Source organism: Protopterus annectens, chromosome 12.part0 (assembly GCF_019279795.1).
Source record: "Protopterus annectens isolate FY-2018-M chromosome 12.part0, PAN1.0, whole genome shotgun sequence".
NCBI lineage: Eukaryota > Metazoa > Chordata > Ceratodontiformes > Protopteridae > Protopterus > Protopterus annectens.
The window spans coordinates 170205182-170222660 of NC_056746.1; the positions used below are offsets into that span (position 1 = coordinate 170205182).

Genomic DNA, 17479 nt, shown 5'->3' on the forward strand with positions numbered 1-17479 from the left:
TAAGAAATGGTTACTGACCTGCTGAGAGTTATGTACCAAATCCTGAAGGGACTTGCGGTCTATAGGTTCAGGAGAGGACAGTTTTTTATTTAGCTGGTCTAACAAAAATTCCTGGTACTGAAACATGTGAAATTGACAGTTTAAGGCCCTGGCCGAAAGAGTAGCAGAAGTATAAACCTTTTGACCCCATCTCTCTAATGCTCTAGATTCCCTTTCAGAGGGGAGAGGATTTTTGGCAGAAGCAGCTGCCACAGCTTTAGGGCCCTGTGAAATGGTTTCAGGATCTGCAACAGGAGCCTTATACAAATGGTAGTGTGTGTCTGGGACCCTGTAATATCTGTCAGGCTTGGCAGGGGCCGGAGGAAGAGAATCAGGGGCAGTACAGGCATCATTATATGCCTCAACAACTGTTAGTACTGGAGGAATGGCTAAAGGCCTATGCTGTGGTAAGTGTAAGAAAGTCCTTAGCCTTTTCCTTGAATCTGAAAAATCTTGGCCCTGCCATTGAAAGTGTTCCCTCATAGCATGTAAGGTTTCCCCAAAAGAAAATTCTTCAGGAGGAGAAGCAGAAGGAATGGAGTCTTCTGCATCAGAATCCTCATAAGGAGAGTATGGGCCTTCCTGAGGGTCTGAGATATCGGAGTCATCCGAGGAATAGTCTGTAGAAACAGGTTCCGGGGGTTCAGTCCTAGGCCTCTTATCTGGAGGGGGTTGAGAGGCCCTGTCTGGGTGAGGTTGGGATCCCCTGATCAAAGAAATGAGATCCTCAGCCAGGCTGAGCATTTGCGAACTAGAGGTAGGCCTGTGTGAGGGGGTTTTAGCAGGTAAGGCCTTGGAAGATTTAGCTGCTTTAGCCCTGGAAAAAGCCTTGATAGACATAGATGCTGGGGGTCTAGCAGCCCCACGTGCAGGGGTAGATATGTCTAAAGGAATAGTATCTGACAAATCCTGGGTGCTAGCTTCTGTAGGGACAATTTCAGTAGCCGATTCAACTATGCTCTGCGAAGCCTCGGCTATCGGAGGCCTGCTTTCGGCCGAAGGAAGAACCGAGGACTCTGTTTCGGCCGAAACCAAGACACTCACAGTAGGCCTAACCGTGGTTTCAGCCGAAACCGCGGACCGCGAGTGTCGGGTTCTTTTCCTTGCGCTTTTTAGCTAATTGTGTAGTCGGAGTCTCCGACGGCATTTTGTATGCAAAAGCGGGACCAAAAAACTCCTCTGCAAACTCCGACCGACGTCTAAGTGTCCGTCGGTTGAAGGAAGCACAGGCTACACAAGCTGATACGTCGTGGTCCGGGCCTAAACAAGGAAGGCAGTAAGAGTGGAAATCCTTATGAGGTATTTGTTTCCCACAAGTTAAACAATTATTTACTTTGTCTGACATCGGCTGAGGCAAGAAAGAGTCCCCAACGGGCTACTTAGCTTTTTAGAAGTCTTCGGTAGTAGAAATCTCTGGATCTGACCGACCGGCACTTGCGAACAGCTTCTGCTTCGGGCACCGCGCGGCAAGAAAGACTGGGGAAAATGGCGTCGGCTGATGCCTTTATACCACAGCAGCTATGACGTCGGGTGAAGTGCGACATCAGCCGAGGCCAGACCCAGACTTTGGAATCCGGCCGACCGAAGGGCTGCCTGAGGCAGGACAACCCATATGTTAGGACTGCAGATGCATCCTTGAAGGACATCTTCAGGTAGCAGCTTCTAGGATGTCCCTGGTAGGGACATCCAAAGGCTGTACAGGTAGATGCAGCCCTGGTGGAATGAGGTCTGATCCCCTGGGGGATAGGTTTGCCATAGTGCTTATAGCAGAAATGAATGCAATGGTTTATCCATTTAGAAATGGTTTGCTTTGAAATAGCCTTCCCCTCTGCCCCTGCAGCAAATGCCACCAGCAGTTGTTCAGACTTCCTTTGAGGTTTGGTCCTGTCCAAGTAATATCCAAGTCATCTGCGAACATCTAAGGAATGCAGTATCCGTTCCCTTTTATTCTGTGGATTCGGAAAGAAGGTTGGCAAATGAATGGACTGGTTAAGAGCCACACTGGATACCACCTTGGGCATGAAGGATGGATTGGTTCTGAGACACCCTGTCCGCATGAAAGATGATGAAAGGCTCCACTGCCATAAGGGCATGTAATTCAGATACCCTTCCAGCTGAAGTGATTGCTAAAAGGAAAGCTGTTTTCCAAGAAATACATTTTAAGTCTGCAGTAGCAGCTGGCTCGAAAGGAGGTAAGAGTGAGTTTCTCAAAGACAAAGTTAAGGTCCCCAGCTGGGGTTGGAGCTCTCCTGGGAATTTTCTGGCCCCTCTGAGGAACTGCTTGAGCAGTGGATGAGAGAAGAGGGGAGGTTCTGTGATATAATGAGCTGACATGACTGAGGTGTGGATTTTAATGGAAGAAAAAGACAGGCCATTGTGAAGCATCTTAGTTAAGTATTGTAAAATCTGAGGTAAATTGGGTGCTGCTGGGCTCATCCCTTCAGATTGGTTCTAGGCACAGAATCTTTTCCATTTTTCAGCATAAGATTTTCTAGTGCTAGGCCTCCTTGCCTCTAAAATGATATCCCATCACATGTTTGCTGAGGGATGGTAAAGGAGAGTAAGTAATTAGCCAGGGTGCAAGGTTCAGTGTTAGAAGCTGAGGGTGCAGAATCTGGTTCAACTGCTGAGACAGCAGGGAAGGAGTCTGAGGCAGGTGCCATGGAGATAACCGTGACACACTGTGAAGGGGGGGGGGGGCAACAGTGTTGGCATGGCCAGTCTGGAGCAATCAAAATCATCCTTGGTTTGTCCTGTTTGATTTTTAGTAGTACTTTGGAGAGCAGAGAGTGTGGGGGGGGGGGGCATAGACTGATATTTTTTTCCAGCTGAAGGACAGAGCATCCACTTTCCAGGCTTGTTTGTGGGAAGACCTTGTGCAAAATTTGTCCAATTGGTAGTTCTGGGGAGAGGCAAAGAGGTCTATATCTGGGCTCCCTCATTTGCTTGTCAACATGTTGAAAAATCCTTGGTTCCAGTTTCCACTCGTGTGGGTCCATGAGGTTTCTGCTTAGTCCGTCTGCCAGTGTATTTAATTTTACTGGTAGGAATTGAGCTTGTAGGTGCACTTGGCAGCTCAAGGCTGTGTTCCACAATGCCATGGCTAGTCTGCAGAGGGGGGTAAGAATATGTACCCCCCCGCTTATGTATCACATAACAGTGGTGTTGTCCATCTTTGTCATGGAAGAATGTGGTCCATGAAGGCTGTCAGAGCATTCTGTACAGCTAACATTTTTTTTGATTGATATGCAGGTGCATTTGATTTGGGTTCATTTGCCCTGAATGCACTTCCCTGCCAGGTGAACCCCCCATGCATAGGAGTCTGTTAGGGTTTGGGTGGCAGGGGGTGGTGTGAAATGTAGCCCCTTGTTTTGGTGGCAGGCCTCTGCCCACCAAAGAAACTCTAGGCGTAGGAAAGGTATGATAGGAATCATTGTTTCTAGGTCTTGAGAATGTCGACACCATAGGCTTTTTAGATACCACTGTAGTTTCCTCATATGCAGTCTTGCATATGGAATTAGAAGAATGCAGGAGGCCATGAACCCAAAGGCTTGCAGTATTTGTCTTGCAGATAGGGGGGCTTTTGTGGCCACTTGTTTGAAGTACGTTGTCAAATGAATTTGTCTCTCTGGCATGAGGTAAGCCATCTGGGAAGTTGTATTCAAGCTTGCTCCCAGGAATATAATTTGTTAATAGGGTACCAGGTGTGATTTTTTTTAGCTTATGGTGTACCCCAGACAAGTTAGAACCCTTTGTACAAAGGCCAGATGATTCAAAAGTATGTCCCGGCTTTCTGCCTGAATTAGACAATCGTCCAGGTATGGGTATATTTGAATATTTCTTTGCCTGCAAAATGCAATAACTGGAGCAAAGCACTTTGTGAATACCCTGGGTGCAGTAAATAAGCCAAAGGGCAGTGCAGAGAACTGATAGTGCGTGTAGCCTGCTTTGAAGCGTAGGTATCTTCTGCAAGATTACTTGATTGGGATATGCAGGTATGCTTCTTTTAAATACAGTATTAACAACCAGGCATCTTTGTCTAGCACAGGAAGTAATTGGTGAAGTCAGCATCTTGAATTTTGGAATCTCCAAAAAGGTGTTTAGAGTAGGCAGGTCCAGGATAGGACGCCATGAATGGTCTTTTCTGGGTACCAGGAAAAGTCTTGAGTAGAAACCTTGTCTGTTTTCCAATTCTGGTACCAGTTGAATAGCCCCCACGCTTAACAGAGAAAGTACTTGTTTTTGGGCCTCTGCCCACTGATTTGGGGGTAGGTCCAGCCACCCGCTTGGTGTTGGCAATGTGTGGAAGTGCAATCTGTATCCCTGGGACACTATTTAAAACCCATTTGTCCTGGGTAATGAGTTTCCAATTCTTTGCATGAAGAGCAATCTTTCCCCCCCAAATGGGCAGTCAGTTGATAAGTGCTTGGAAATTTTAAAATGAAGTAATTGAGACAGTTTACCATGGGGGGGGGGTCTTATTCCCAGATTTGGAAGTGGAGGCTTAGTTCTGTGTGCCCCCTGGGACTGAAACCTGGGGTGTTTGCTGTGTCTGGGTTTGGCTTGAGAAGACCTGGAAGGGGCTGGAAAAGACCAATTCTTAGAGGGCCAGTACCTACTAAATCTAGGAGGCTGAACTTGTAAAAAAAATCTTTGTAACAGTTTGCACAGATTTAGCTTCATCTTCCATATTTTTAAGAACTTCCTCAGCCTTGTTGCCAAACAGGTGGTCCTGATTTAAAGGAGCATCCAACAATTTAACTTTAACATGATCAGACAAAGATTGCTCCTTAAGCCAAGCATGCCTTCTGAGCACAGAACCAGTAACAGCAGCCCTGCAAGAGGCCTCTAATGAATCAAAACCACATTGCAAAAGTATGTTTTCTAACTTGTTCAGCAGAATGCATTAAATCCTGTAATTCTTAATTTTTCACACGGTCAGGAATCAACAATTTTCTGTTTAAGCAGTCCAATAACATGTTGCTGATACTTTGACATATGAAACTGGCAGTTTAAAGCCCTAATGGCAAAGGTTGCAGAAGTGTAAACCTTCTTACCTCATATATCCAATGCCCTGGAGTCTGTCAAAAGGGGTAGGATTTTTAGCAGTAGAAGCCTTAATGCCCTTGGGCCCCTGTGAAATAGTCTCTGGATCTGCAAAAGGATTTTTAAAAAGGAATTTGTGGGACTCAGGGACCCTGTAGTTATCGGTCAGGTTTTCTGGGAGCAGGAGGCAGGGAATCAGGGGCCAAACTAGATTCCGAAAAAGCATAATCAACAATGTCTAGTACAGGAGGAACAGCTAAAGGCCTATGCTGAGGTAGGAGAAGGAAATCCGTAAGCCTCTTTCTTGAATCAGAAAAATCCTGGCTTTCCCAGTGGAAATGCTCCCTTAGAGTATGTACGTTTCCCCAAAAGAAAAATCCTCAGGAGGGGAAGGAGAGGGAATGGAGTCCACTGCATCAGAATCTTCATAAGTAGATAAGGGCAAATCCAGATCAGAAGAATCAAAAACAGAATCCTGATCAGAAGATTCATAATCAACTTAAGTCCTAGGCCTCTTAGAAGGGGGGGGGGGTTGGCTACCCCTGATTAGAGTTATTAGATCTTCAGCCATTATCATTTGATTTTTAGGCATAGAGGCCTGAGCATGTGGCCTGGGCGTCTGTTTTTTAGGCATGGATCAAGATTTAGGCCCAAGGAAAGAAGTAGGCGTCAGTTTAATATGAAAGTCCGTAGGCCTGAATGTACCCTCAGAAGCCAGTGCCTGCACAGTGGCTCTGGACCCATCCAAGGTAGAGACATCCACGGGTTCCACAGTTGAAGCATCTCGCGGCATACCAGACTCTGAATGGGTCCCAGTAGAGGCCTGTGAATCAGAAGTAGCAGGTATCAGGGGCTGCAAGAGCACCTCATTGACTACCGGCGAACTGGTGACTGGCTTAGGAGAAGCATCGTCGGCAGTTTTGGACCTCGGCAGCCTGTCTATCTGAGTTTTTTTGAATCCCGGTAGTCGGATGACTAACCAATGACATTTTTGGATAATTAAACTGAGAACAGAAATATTTAGAGGCGAAAATATACAGACGACAGATAGTGTGCTGATTAAATAAAGCACAAAACCGACAGCAAGGTACGTCGTGGTCAGTGCCTAAGCAAGGAATACATTATGAATGAAAATCTTTGCTTTCCACAAGTAATGCAATTAACTTTTACTGACATCGGGAAGGAGCAAGAAAACGTTTCCCCAATGGGGTACTTAGCTTTAGTTGAAGACTTCGGTTCTGAAACTCGAAAACGAAAATTTCAGGAGTCAGCAGACTGGCACTTGCGAACTGCTTCTGCTTCGGGCACCGCACAGCAAGAAAGACTGATGTAATGGCATCTGCTGCATGTTTTCTACCCCTGATGACCTGACATCATGGAAGAAGGGACAGCAACCAACGCAGGACCCAAGATTTGTTAATCAGGCCGACTGAGGGCTACCTGCAAGCAGATAACCAAAATGTAATGGCTGCAACAGTGAAACACGAAGAACATCGCTGTAATATCCATCAGGTTTTCTGGGAGCAGGAAGTAGAGTCAGGGGCCAAGCTAGATTCCAAAAAGGCATTATCAACAATGTCTAGTACAGGAGGGATAGCTAAAGGCCTGTGTTGGGGCAGGAGTAAGAAATCCTCAAGCCTCTTTTTAGAATCAGAGTAATCCTGGCTTTCCCAGCAAAAATGCTCACCAAGAGTATGCAAGGTTTCACCAAAACAAAAATCCTCTTGGGCGGGGGGGGGGGGAAGCAGAGGGAATAGAGTCCTCTGCATCAGAATCCTCATAGGTAGATAAGGGTAAATCCTAGTCATCAGAGGAAACAGAAATTTCAGAATCCTGGTCAGAAGTATCATAAGCAAATTCAGTCCTAGGTCTCTTAGAGGGGGAAGGTTGCCTTCCCCCTGATTAAAGTAATAAGGTCTTCAGCCATTGCTATCATTTGTTTTTTTAGGCAAAGAGGTCTGACCATGCAGTTTTGGCATCTGTTTTCTGGGCATGGTTTGAGTTTTAGGCCTTGAAGAAGAAGATGGCGCCTGTTTAATATGCAAGTCAGTAGGCCTGAATACACCCTCAGAAGCCGGTGCCTGCACAGCGGCTCCGGACACATCCAAGTTAGAGACATCTGCAGGTTCCACAGTTGAAGCATCTTGCGGCATACTGGACTCCGAATGGGTCTCAGTAGAGGCCTGCGAATCTGAAGTAGCGGGTATCAGGGGCTGCGAAAGTGCCTCACCGAGTACCAGTGAACTGGCGACTAGCTTGGGAGAAGCGTCGTCGGCAGCTTTGGACCTAGGCGGCCTGTCTTTATCTTTGCGTTTTTTCGGGATTTCAGTAGTCGGGTGGCTTACTGAAGACATATCTGGATAACTGAACAGAGTACCAAAATATTTAGAAGCGTAAATATACCGACGACAATTATTTTGTGGTTTAAATAAGGCACAAAACCAACAGCGATGTACATCATGGTCAGGGCCTAGGCAAGGAATACAGTACAAATGAAAATCTTTATGAAGTATTTGTTTTCCACAAGAAATGTATTTAACAGAATACACTTATGCAAAATTGCTTCATACTCAATGGCCAAATCAAAGCCTTTCTATATCTCACATTGCCTCTTCAAAGTAGGAGTCTCAGCTCTCTGCAACAAACACCTGAGTTTCAAACTTCACATCCTTTAGAAAATGATTCATTTGATTTGGCCATTGGGTATGAAGCAATTTTGCATAAGTGTGTTCTGTTAAATACGTTTTTAATGTTTAAAATCTGCCCATAATTTTGTTGTCCTTCCATTATTTTAGACTTCCAGAATTCTTCTTCTAAGAGGTTGGTATGTGGAAATGTACCAATTAGCTGTACCTGACTTTGCCACATATTTTTGTTTTGTCCCTCACATTTTTGAATTTCTGATGAAATCACTGAGGACTACTTAGGGTTAGATGCTTGTCTGAAGACAGCAACAGCTGGCTGCCTATAAGTTGGATATGTCAGTCAATACTGCCAGACTTCTTCAGAAATGCACATTGATGCAAAACCTGTTATTAACTTTGAAATGAATTAGAACTAAGTGTAGGTCAGGGCTAGATTGACAGGTTAGATGCATGTCAGAGAGAGATTGAGCAAGTAGATATTAATGCACAACTACTATTGCTTTTTAAGTGAAATGAAGAGCAGTCCTGATGTTCTCATTTTTGTTGTAAACCTCGTAAAATGTATTATTTTCTGGTAAGTGACTAAGGATTACAGTAAGTCAGTATTGCCAGACATCAAACTTGTTCTGCATGCTAATGCAAAAGCTTTTGTTCTATTATTTTTTTTGTGAACTGTAGGTGCACAAGAGAGTGGATAATAATCACAAGAGTTTGTTACTGTTATTTTTTTTCCTGCACTGAAACAGTAGTTGCACTGACCTTCCTATAGTGACACTCACTTGTTTGGTGGTGTGGATAACTTCTTTTTTGGCCTGCACTGATCTTCATTTTTTTCCACCTGCACTTGTGTAATGAATTGACTGTTTTATTTATTTTTTCGGGGGGGGGGGGTTCTAGTGAAGAAGGCAAGAATGAAAATACATCATTTTTGCCTTTTTCACAGAGCTTGAGTGAAACTATAACCACACACACACACACACACACACACACACACACACACACACACACACACACACACACACACACACACACAAACTCAAAGAAAAAAATAATCTTGAGTATTGTCAGCTTCAGCAAAAGTAGACTTCAAAACTCAGTTCGATTTTACTTATCCAGCTGTGTGCAGAGATCTATTCTCTGCTGATGTTGACAGTATTCCCAATGACCAACAAATGGAACTTATTCACATGTAATGTAAAATGGACTTAAAAACAAAGTTTAGAGCTGCTCAGGAGAGACCGGCCCAGAAGTGGATAGTTTGACAGTTGTCTGAAACAGCTGACCAACAACTTCAGGAAGACATTGGACCTTTTTGGTTGTACATATACTTGCGAGAAAATGTTGTCATCCATGAACTTTAACAAGTCAAAGTTCTAATGAAGACTGAGTGATGACCACTTTGCATCAAACCTCAGAATTCCAACTTCAGCCTCCATAACTCCTGACATACAGAGACTGTCACAGCAGAAACTCCTACAAGTCTCTGGTGTGACACACTTGTGAGGAACACTGCCAAATGAAAAACTTTTTTTATTTTCTTTTTTTTTTTTTCTGCAGTAAAAACACAATAAGATATAAAACATATTTGTGCATTTTATTTGTGCCACAGAATCTTTCTTCTGGTCAGTCTTTGGATCAGTAGAATTTCCCTCATCCGGCCCTTGACCAATTTCAGTTTTAGACTACTAGTTTTTAGACTTCAGAAGCATATTGCACTTAACTGCCACAAAAAAAAAAACTGGAAATCAGATGCAATGGAGATCTGTATTTTAAATGAGCCTGCAGCTTACATTAATTTTTTTTCCTCTAAAAAAAATAACACAAATATTTTCCTTCCCACAAAAAAGTGTGCTACTGACATTCAATTTTTGCAAAGTTTGACATTTACTATCTTTATTAATTGAAAATATTTAATATCTTGAACAAAAGCCTGAAAATTCTGCTTGAAGCAGTGAGTCATTACTGTTTTTAAATTAGACACCATTTAGAAATGCACATTTTTAGCAGGGAAAAGGGGAGAACTAATCCTCATTACCAATGACAATTTTATCCGACATGTTCAACAAAATATTTACTGTTGAAAGAAATTACAATAAGTCCTTTCAGCGTATGGAGGTTAACTTAGTTCGGGTATGGATCTATGCATACATGACAAGTTCATTATGTTTCTTCAGTAAAGTGCTAAATTATTCTGTTTTGGTTTCTGTCTCTTCATAAAGTATATGTACAAGATTAGCACTGTACTTATGCAGTCATTTTGCAAACATAATTTATGATACAAAATTAACAAGCTACAGTAATTAAGAAGTCAAACAGTTCAAAGAAGTGATACAACTTCAGTTCCGTTTATCAAATGTCAGCATCTAAGCTAACTCAAGTTTGCCACTTCTGTTAAAGTTGTACAATTCTGATCTCGGACTCGCATGTTCTACAAATTCAGCAATGGTATCCAAAAACTTCTAAATACAATAAAAGGCTACTTTTGTAGATAAATGGGCACATTTTTATTTGGGAAGTACTTCCATGACTCAGACATTATGACTTCCAAGATTAATTAAGACTGATACAAGAAAATGCAAACAATAACACACAGTATTTTGTATAGGTACATATACATCTGGGACAGATCAGATAAGGCTACACTGAGCAATTTACTACCACTGGAAGTTCAATTATCTTTAATAACCCATAATATATTACTGTATGTCAAGACATTCAGATTGTTTCATAAGTACAACACAATAGGATCCCTAGGGACTGTCAACATAGCTTCACAGTAAGGCCATTTCTCAAGTGGCAGGCTGCAAATACACTGAACTCAGTGGTATTGCTATTTTATCAAAATTATTTCTTGAAAGTTTAAAATTACTTTCATAGCTATGGCTGGGGATGGGACATAGCTTACATAGACTGAGCAGCTTTACTTGTCAACAGCATCAGATAATATGGCCCAATTGCTTCCAAATTTGACTTTAGTATACTGCATGCATATACCTCTTAGCTATCCAAAATTTTGGAGAATTTTCCTAATTTTGCCTTAAATTTTGTCCCATCTTTCAAAGTTTTTTTTTTTTTTGATTTTGCAGCAAATCACTGAGGATTACACACCATAAATAATGCCAAACATTACATTTCCATTTTGTATTGCTCAGAAAATGACTGTTGATGCAAAGCTTACTGTTTTAATAATCTGCAAATGGATTAGAGTAATATTTAAAAATTATCCTTGATTTTGGGCCTTTGACCCCCCCCCCTCCCATAACTTTTGCCTTGGTCCAGAATTCTTGAACAAAAAATGTTGAGCGGTATAATGCATACTATAATGTTGACCAACAAGCTTTTACTTCAAAACAGAAAGTTATTTGCTGTCTGTTGACTTTTTTGCTGTTATGGACACAATTTTATGCATTAAATGTAATGGTGAACTGATTTATAGTGGCATCAAACAGATGTACAAAAAGATGTATAACTTAAGTATGCGTGCAACCAATCTGACAAAAAAAAAAGTCAATACTGTTGAAGCGTGTTAGTCGTGTTATCTTACCTGTCCAACATTTTCATTAAAGTTTTATAGATCTCTCTGAAACTTACGTCTCATCAATATGTAGACAAGAAAACAAAGACACCATGTCTTTTGCTGACAAGTAGATTGCAATACGTTTAGGAAGGCAGCACTGGCATGGGATATTTTACATTCTTGGATCTTCATGGAAGAAGCATTTCATTCTGATTTAAAAGCAGCACAAATGGAAAACCAAGCTAAGTTGCATGAAAAGGTTATTTTCAGAAAGTGTGTGCACTGGCGCATTGCCTCATTCCTTGTTACAGAAAAAAATGAATGCCAAGTTTCTTTCCAAGAAGGCACTTCTTTTACTGGGGCAAATAAAACCTATGTACTCACCACATCGGTTAGTCTCAGACAAGCCCATCTAGTGTATGCATATTTCCGAGCCTCGTTCACTTGCCATAACATCAGTACAGTCACAAGTAGGATATATTAAAACACATGGTATATATCGTTGTATTGTTTGTCGTTCTCTTATTTCACATTCAGGGAGGTCTGTCAAGTATCCAAAACTTTGTCCACAATGCAGAACTGGAGTTAGGGGGGTAAGACAGATAGACAAGGATCCACAGTCCCAAGTGATACAGAATACCCTCTTACTAACCCTGTCAAAAGTTTTAGAGTCCTTGTCATGTGACAATGGTTTATGATCTCTGAGGAGTGTGCTGGACTACAGAAATCAGGAGTGGAAACTGCCTAAGGATGTTTCACCAAGATGTCATTACACTCCACTAAGCCTTTACAGATGGGTAAAAATGACTCAAAACTTGTCATCTTTTCCCCCCTGAGAGTAGTTTATTTAAAGGGAGAAGGAAGAGTAGCAACTGGCAGCTTCACAGGGGACTCCATCAGCTTCAGATTTTCCCGCAGAAAGGGTCATGTGAAGGAGGGGGTTCATTTTTTTGTCTTAGCTTGCCAGAACCCCCTTTCCCAAAAGGAAATGGAGGGAGGAAGGGAAATATTCTCCTATCCCTAAGTACCCCAAGAGGCAGCCTGGGATCACATGAGCTGCAGAGTGAATAAAAGTTGAGTTCTGAGCATTGGCTATTGCACTCAATTGCACAGAGTAGCACAAACAGCAGACTGTGCTGGGTCATGAAAAGTCTGCATGCAGCCTGCTGGTGCTGACATCAAGCTATGCATCCTATGGATGCACACTCAAATCTCACAGACAAGTCCAACCACTACACATCACACACAGCCAATGACTGAGCTATTACCATCAAGCAATTAACACAGAAAGACGAAAGCAACTTACCTTAACTCTAGCTGGTCAGTCTTGTAAAACATGAAGAAGGCTATAGGAGCAATATCCCCAAGCCAAAGTTCAACCATTTAACCTTCACTGGAGGATTTAAGGAACTGCTGGCCAGCTGTGGTCATAGTCCAAATGTGGGAAAGTACCATGCTCCTCTTGCTGGCACAATATAGGCAAAAAATCAAGCCATCATATTAGCAAAAAGCTTGTTACTCTTCAGAGATGAGTGGTCCCCTTATCTGCAGATTATGAAGGAAGGATGTTTCCTCATGTACATCCTTTTTTAAAATGCATGGTCTGGTATTACAATCAGTCTTGCAGGACCCTGCAAAAAAACCCCTCACAACTACCATCTTCTCAAAGTGGCAAAGACCATGAGGTTTTCTCCAAGTCTTCTATAGATGGTGGAAGAGCACAAGCATTTGCAGTTATGGCACTGTTTCATATTCTTTTCCTCCAAGCAATAAACAGATATTATGTAGGACCTAGCTAGTGGCATAACAACGTGAAAGCTTACAAATCTGATTTATTCAATGAAGTGAGGAAATTTTGTAAAAATTGTTTCTAAACTTTGCAAGCAGCAGGAAAGCTTTTGGAAAACCAGACAGTGTGTGCCCTCTTAGTCTGGCATATGATGCCACAAAGGGCAGATATGTACATCCAGCTGCATTAGTCTGGCATATGATGCCACAAAGGGCAGATATGTACATCCATGAGCTATGCAGCTGGAAAACAACTAAGAAACATGGCAAGCTAACAGCATCATAAAATGAAAGCAATAATTACGCACTGCAGATCATTCCAGTATACAAATTGTAGGATCCTACACATCTTGCTCCCCATTTCTTTCATCACAAATCAGGGACATAGTGAAAAAATAAGGTCCAAAGGCTCACAAATCAGAGACAGTGAAAAAATAAGGTCCAAAGGCTCCAAAACTAAGGACACTTTAAATACTGCTACTATGCCTTCACAAAAATCTAGTACTAGAATACAAAAATTTCTGTTAAAATAAATTCTCTAAAGAACAAAATCTGTAACTGTAAAACATTGCTGAGAGTGTGTGTGTGTGTATAATTCTAATCATCTTGTCACAAAAACAGTCAAGTGTGAAGGAAAGAACAAAACTAAGGCAACACCAGCAGGCAACATGTCTCAAATACATAAGCATGTAAACATGTATTTGAGCTTGCACACAAGACAAACTAACTCTCAGTCAAATGTATAATTAAAGACCCAACTCAAATATTTTGAAACTGAAGCAAGAATGGCTTTAGACTAAATCACTTGACAAGTATAAGTAAGTTAAATGCCCTCGAGTTGAAACTGACTCATGGCGACTGAGTAGCCCTAATAGGGTTCTGGCATATTCTTCCTCACAGATAATGTTGCTGCCCAACTGTTCCCCAACTAGGTTTCGAACCCAGATCTGTCGGTTGGTAATCCTGCACCTTAACATCTACGTTACTGGTCTGCATTGACAGGTATAATCACAGCAAATGTTGAACCATTTTCAAGCATTCCAATACTGAAAACTGGGGGAGGAATCAATTAACTTTTTTTTTTACACTACATCAAGCCTTGCAATGTCAAATGACAATATGGCTGTAAAAGCACAAGAATGTCATAGAATTCAGAAAAATACAATCAGAGCACTTCAATAATTTAAACTGCAGAATATCAAAAAAGAAAAAAATTAAATCTCAATGAAACAATGGTACTATTACAAATCAGTCAGTAAAGAAAATCATTTCAGCTGTGATTTCTTGTTTACAACACACAAAAATCTTATCTAATTTTAGTTAATAAAGATGTATAAATACTGTACAAATATACGCATTTGTTAAAAATTATTTAAAACAATTATATATATATATATATATATATATATATATATATATATATTTCCAAGTTAATCACAAGATCCATCTTTCCAGCCATCTCTCCATCGTTCATCTACTCTAGAACAGTCAAACTCTGGTTTTCCCAAACGTCTGCTGATGTCATTGTGAAGAAGACACATCCATTGTGAGAAGTTGTGCCTATTACTTGTATCTGGTTCATTGTTCTTCAACCTAAGAAAAGGTAAATAAGTAAGGTATTGAAACTTAAGAAAAGTAAACAGAGCATTCACTACAAATTATTTTACAAGTCTCAATATTATTTTTCCCTTCAGTTAACAATGGCATTAACAATGGACATTGCCTGCCCCACCACTGTGTGTGTACAACATGTACATATAACTACACATTTATTTACTTACTATGGCTGGAGTAGTCCATGTTCCTTTTTTCATTCACTCATCGAGCTACCCTGAATTCCCCACACTCCCACCACTTCATCCACACTTGTAACCTCTCTAACTTTAATCCCACTACTTTCTCCGATTCTCTTTGGTATACTAACTGGAACCCCCTAAAAACTCTTCCATTAGACACAGCCGTTGACTTCTTCAATAAAACATTCTTAAATGTCCTTAACTCCCTAGCCCCTATAAGAACAAAAAAAGTAAAAACTAAGACCACCCCATGGCTTACCAAAGACACCAAAAAACGTATGCTACAAAGAGATAAATCCTGGAAAACATACCTCCAATACAAACAACCAGAAAACCTACTTAAATACAAACAGCTGAGAAACCTGGCCAAAAAAAAGTTAAAGATAAAAAGTCTTACTACATCAAATTACAAGTAAATTACGCAATAAAACCTCAAACAATTTTGGAACTCAATCAATTCCCTCCTTAAGCCAGGTACTACTAACAACCCCTGTCCTGACTAGCAAATCTGACCTAGAAATTGCCACACTATTCAACACCTTCTTCATCTCTTCTATTGCAGAGCTAACCAAAACCTTCACCAACAATAACCCTCTACCCCATCCAACCCAACCTTCCTCTCCCTCGTCTCCCCCCTTACTTTTGAATTCAAACCCATCCCCTCCCCCCCTTACTTTTGAATTCAAACCCATCCCCTCCCTCCTAATTAAGAAACTCCTCTCTACTCTTAAGCCCTGCACCAACGCCCCCGACAACATCCCATCCGCCTCCTTAAAAATAGCCTCCGAAGGTATTGATCTCCCTATCAGCATCCTGATCAATAGATCCTTACTCGAGTCCTATGTACCCAAACTATGGCGCACTGCATATATTCTTCCACTTCACAAGGGTGGCAAAAACTAACATCTCTAATTTCCGCCCCATAGCCATCCTCTCCCCAATCTCTAAACTTCTCGAAAAATGCATCCACCTTCAGCTCTTGCCATTCCTTACCAAACACAAGCTACTCTCCCACCCAACACGGCTTCTGCCCTGGACACAGTACCAACACTGCCCTTCTTGCCTTCTTACATACAGTCAATTCAGGCCATGACTCTGGTAAAATAGTATCCTCAGTTCTGCTGGACGTTTTTAAAGCTTTCAAACCATTTCCCATTCCCACCTGTTAAATCACCTGTCTAATCTCAATCTCTCCCACAAAACACTTTCCTGGATCTCCAGCTATCTTTCTGACAGGTCTCAAGCTGTAAAATGGGGCCAGAGCACCTCCACCTTCCTTCCCACCCCCACCGGAGTACCCCAAGGCTCCATACTTGGCCCAGTACTATTCAATATCTTTATTAACAACTTTCACAAAGCCATACCTACCACCAAAATTGTCCAATATGCGGACGATTCCACTTTGATCTGCTCCGCCTCTAACCTAATTGATCTCCAATCATTGACACAAACTTCTCCACCACCGATAACTGGATGCTCCAAAATCACCTCTCTAAATGCCAACAAAACCAAAATCCTTTTATTCTCTCCTTCAAAATCATTTACTTTGGACAAAAGTTCACTTCAAATAACCAGCCACAACAACTCCATTATAGAGGTCGTTCCCTCTGCCAAACTTCTTGGTGTCACCATTGAACACCTAAAATTTAACACTCACGTCCAGCTAAACATAAAAAAACCCATATAAAAAAACTCTGCCTACTTTATAGAAACAACTGCTTCTTCTCTCCTGCTACTAGACCAACTCTCGCCACTACTAGACTAACTCTCACCACAACCTATGTCCTTCCCTCTCTACTGTATAACGCCCCTCTGCTCACCAATTTATTCTCCACTCTCCTCCAAACTTGAAGTATGTTACAATAAAATCTCCAGATTTGCTACCAAAGCCAAATCCTCCTCTCACCACTGTACCTCCCTCCACCCATTAAAACTGGCTCGAACTCCCTAACCAACTTGACTTTCTACAAATCATCACAGTCCACAGATTACTGCTCCAACCTACTAAGTGCCCTGCACCTTCCAATATCCTACAACCATACACCCTCTTAGAACCCTTAGATCTACCCACCAAAACCTTATTACTGTCCAAAAACCCAAGCACCCAGCTGGTCAACTTCTGCTATCCTTCTCTTTAGCTAAAAAATGGAATGCGCTTCCCTCCTCTTTGAGGACCTGTGACAACCTAGAAAACTTTAAAACTCTTCTTCATTCCTTCCTTTATTTAAACAGGAAATGCAACTGTACTATTCACCCCATACCTCCCAAGCACTCCTTCACTCTTACTCCCGGCTAACCTTCTCACCTAGCCAACCTCTCTCTAAATATAAACTGTATAAAAAACTAAACTTTAAAATAGAGCCTCAAGGTCTTTTGCCTTCTTTCTCACCTAAACAAAACAATAATTGCTTGTATTCTTGTATGTATGTTACCTGTCTGTAATGCAAAGTTTCCTTTGCTTTAAAACTGGAATAAATAATAATATAAATAAATACATAACCAGAGGGAGATTAATGACAGTATGTTAGTACAGTTGCTGCAGTGGATTATGACCAGAAGTTATACAAGTTATATTTTAATGTTATATTATAGAGAAGTTGTAGAGAAGCCTTTCCAACTCAAAACAACAACACACAGCTGACTGTATG

General features: G+C 41.5%; 1 protein-coding gene across 1 annotated transcript in view; it reads right to left on the reverse strand.

The window, feature by feature from the left end:
• Positions 1-9475: 9475 nt before the first annotated feature.
• Positions 9476-17479, reverse strand: part of GFER (growth factor, augmenter of liver regeneration) — a 182965-nt gene continuing 174961 nt past the window's right edge. Inside the window, exon 3 of the mRNA XM_044089200.1 lies at positions 9476-14628. Coding sequence (XP_043945135.1) covers positions 14466-14628 — 163 coding nt within the window. The 3' untranslated portion in view covers positions 9476-14465. The remainder of the gene's footprint in view (positions 14629-17479) is intronic.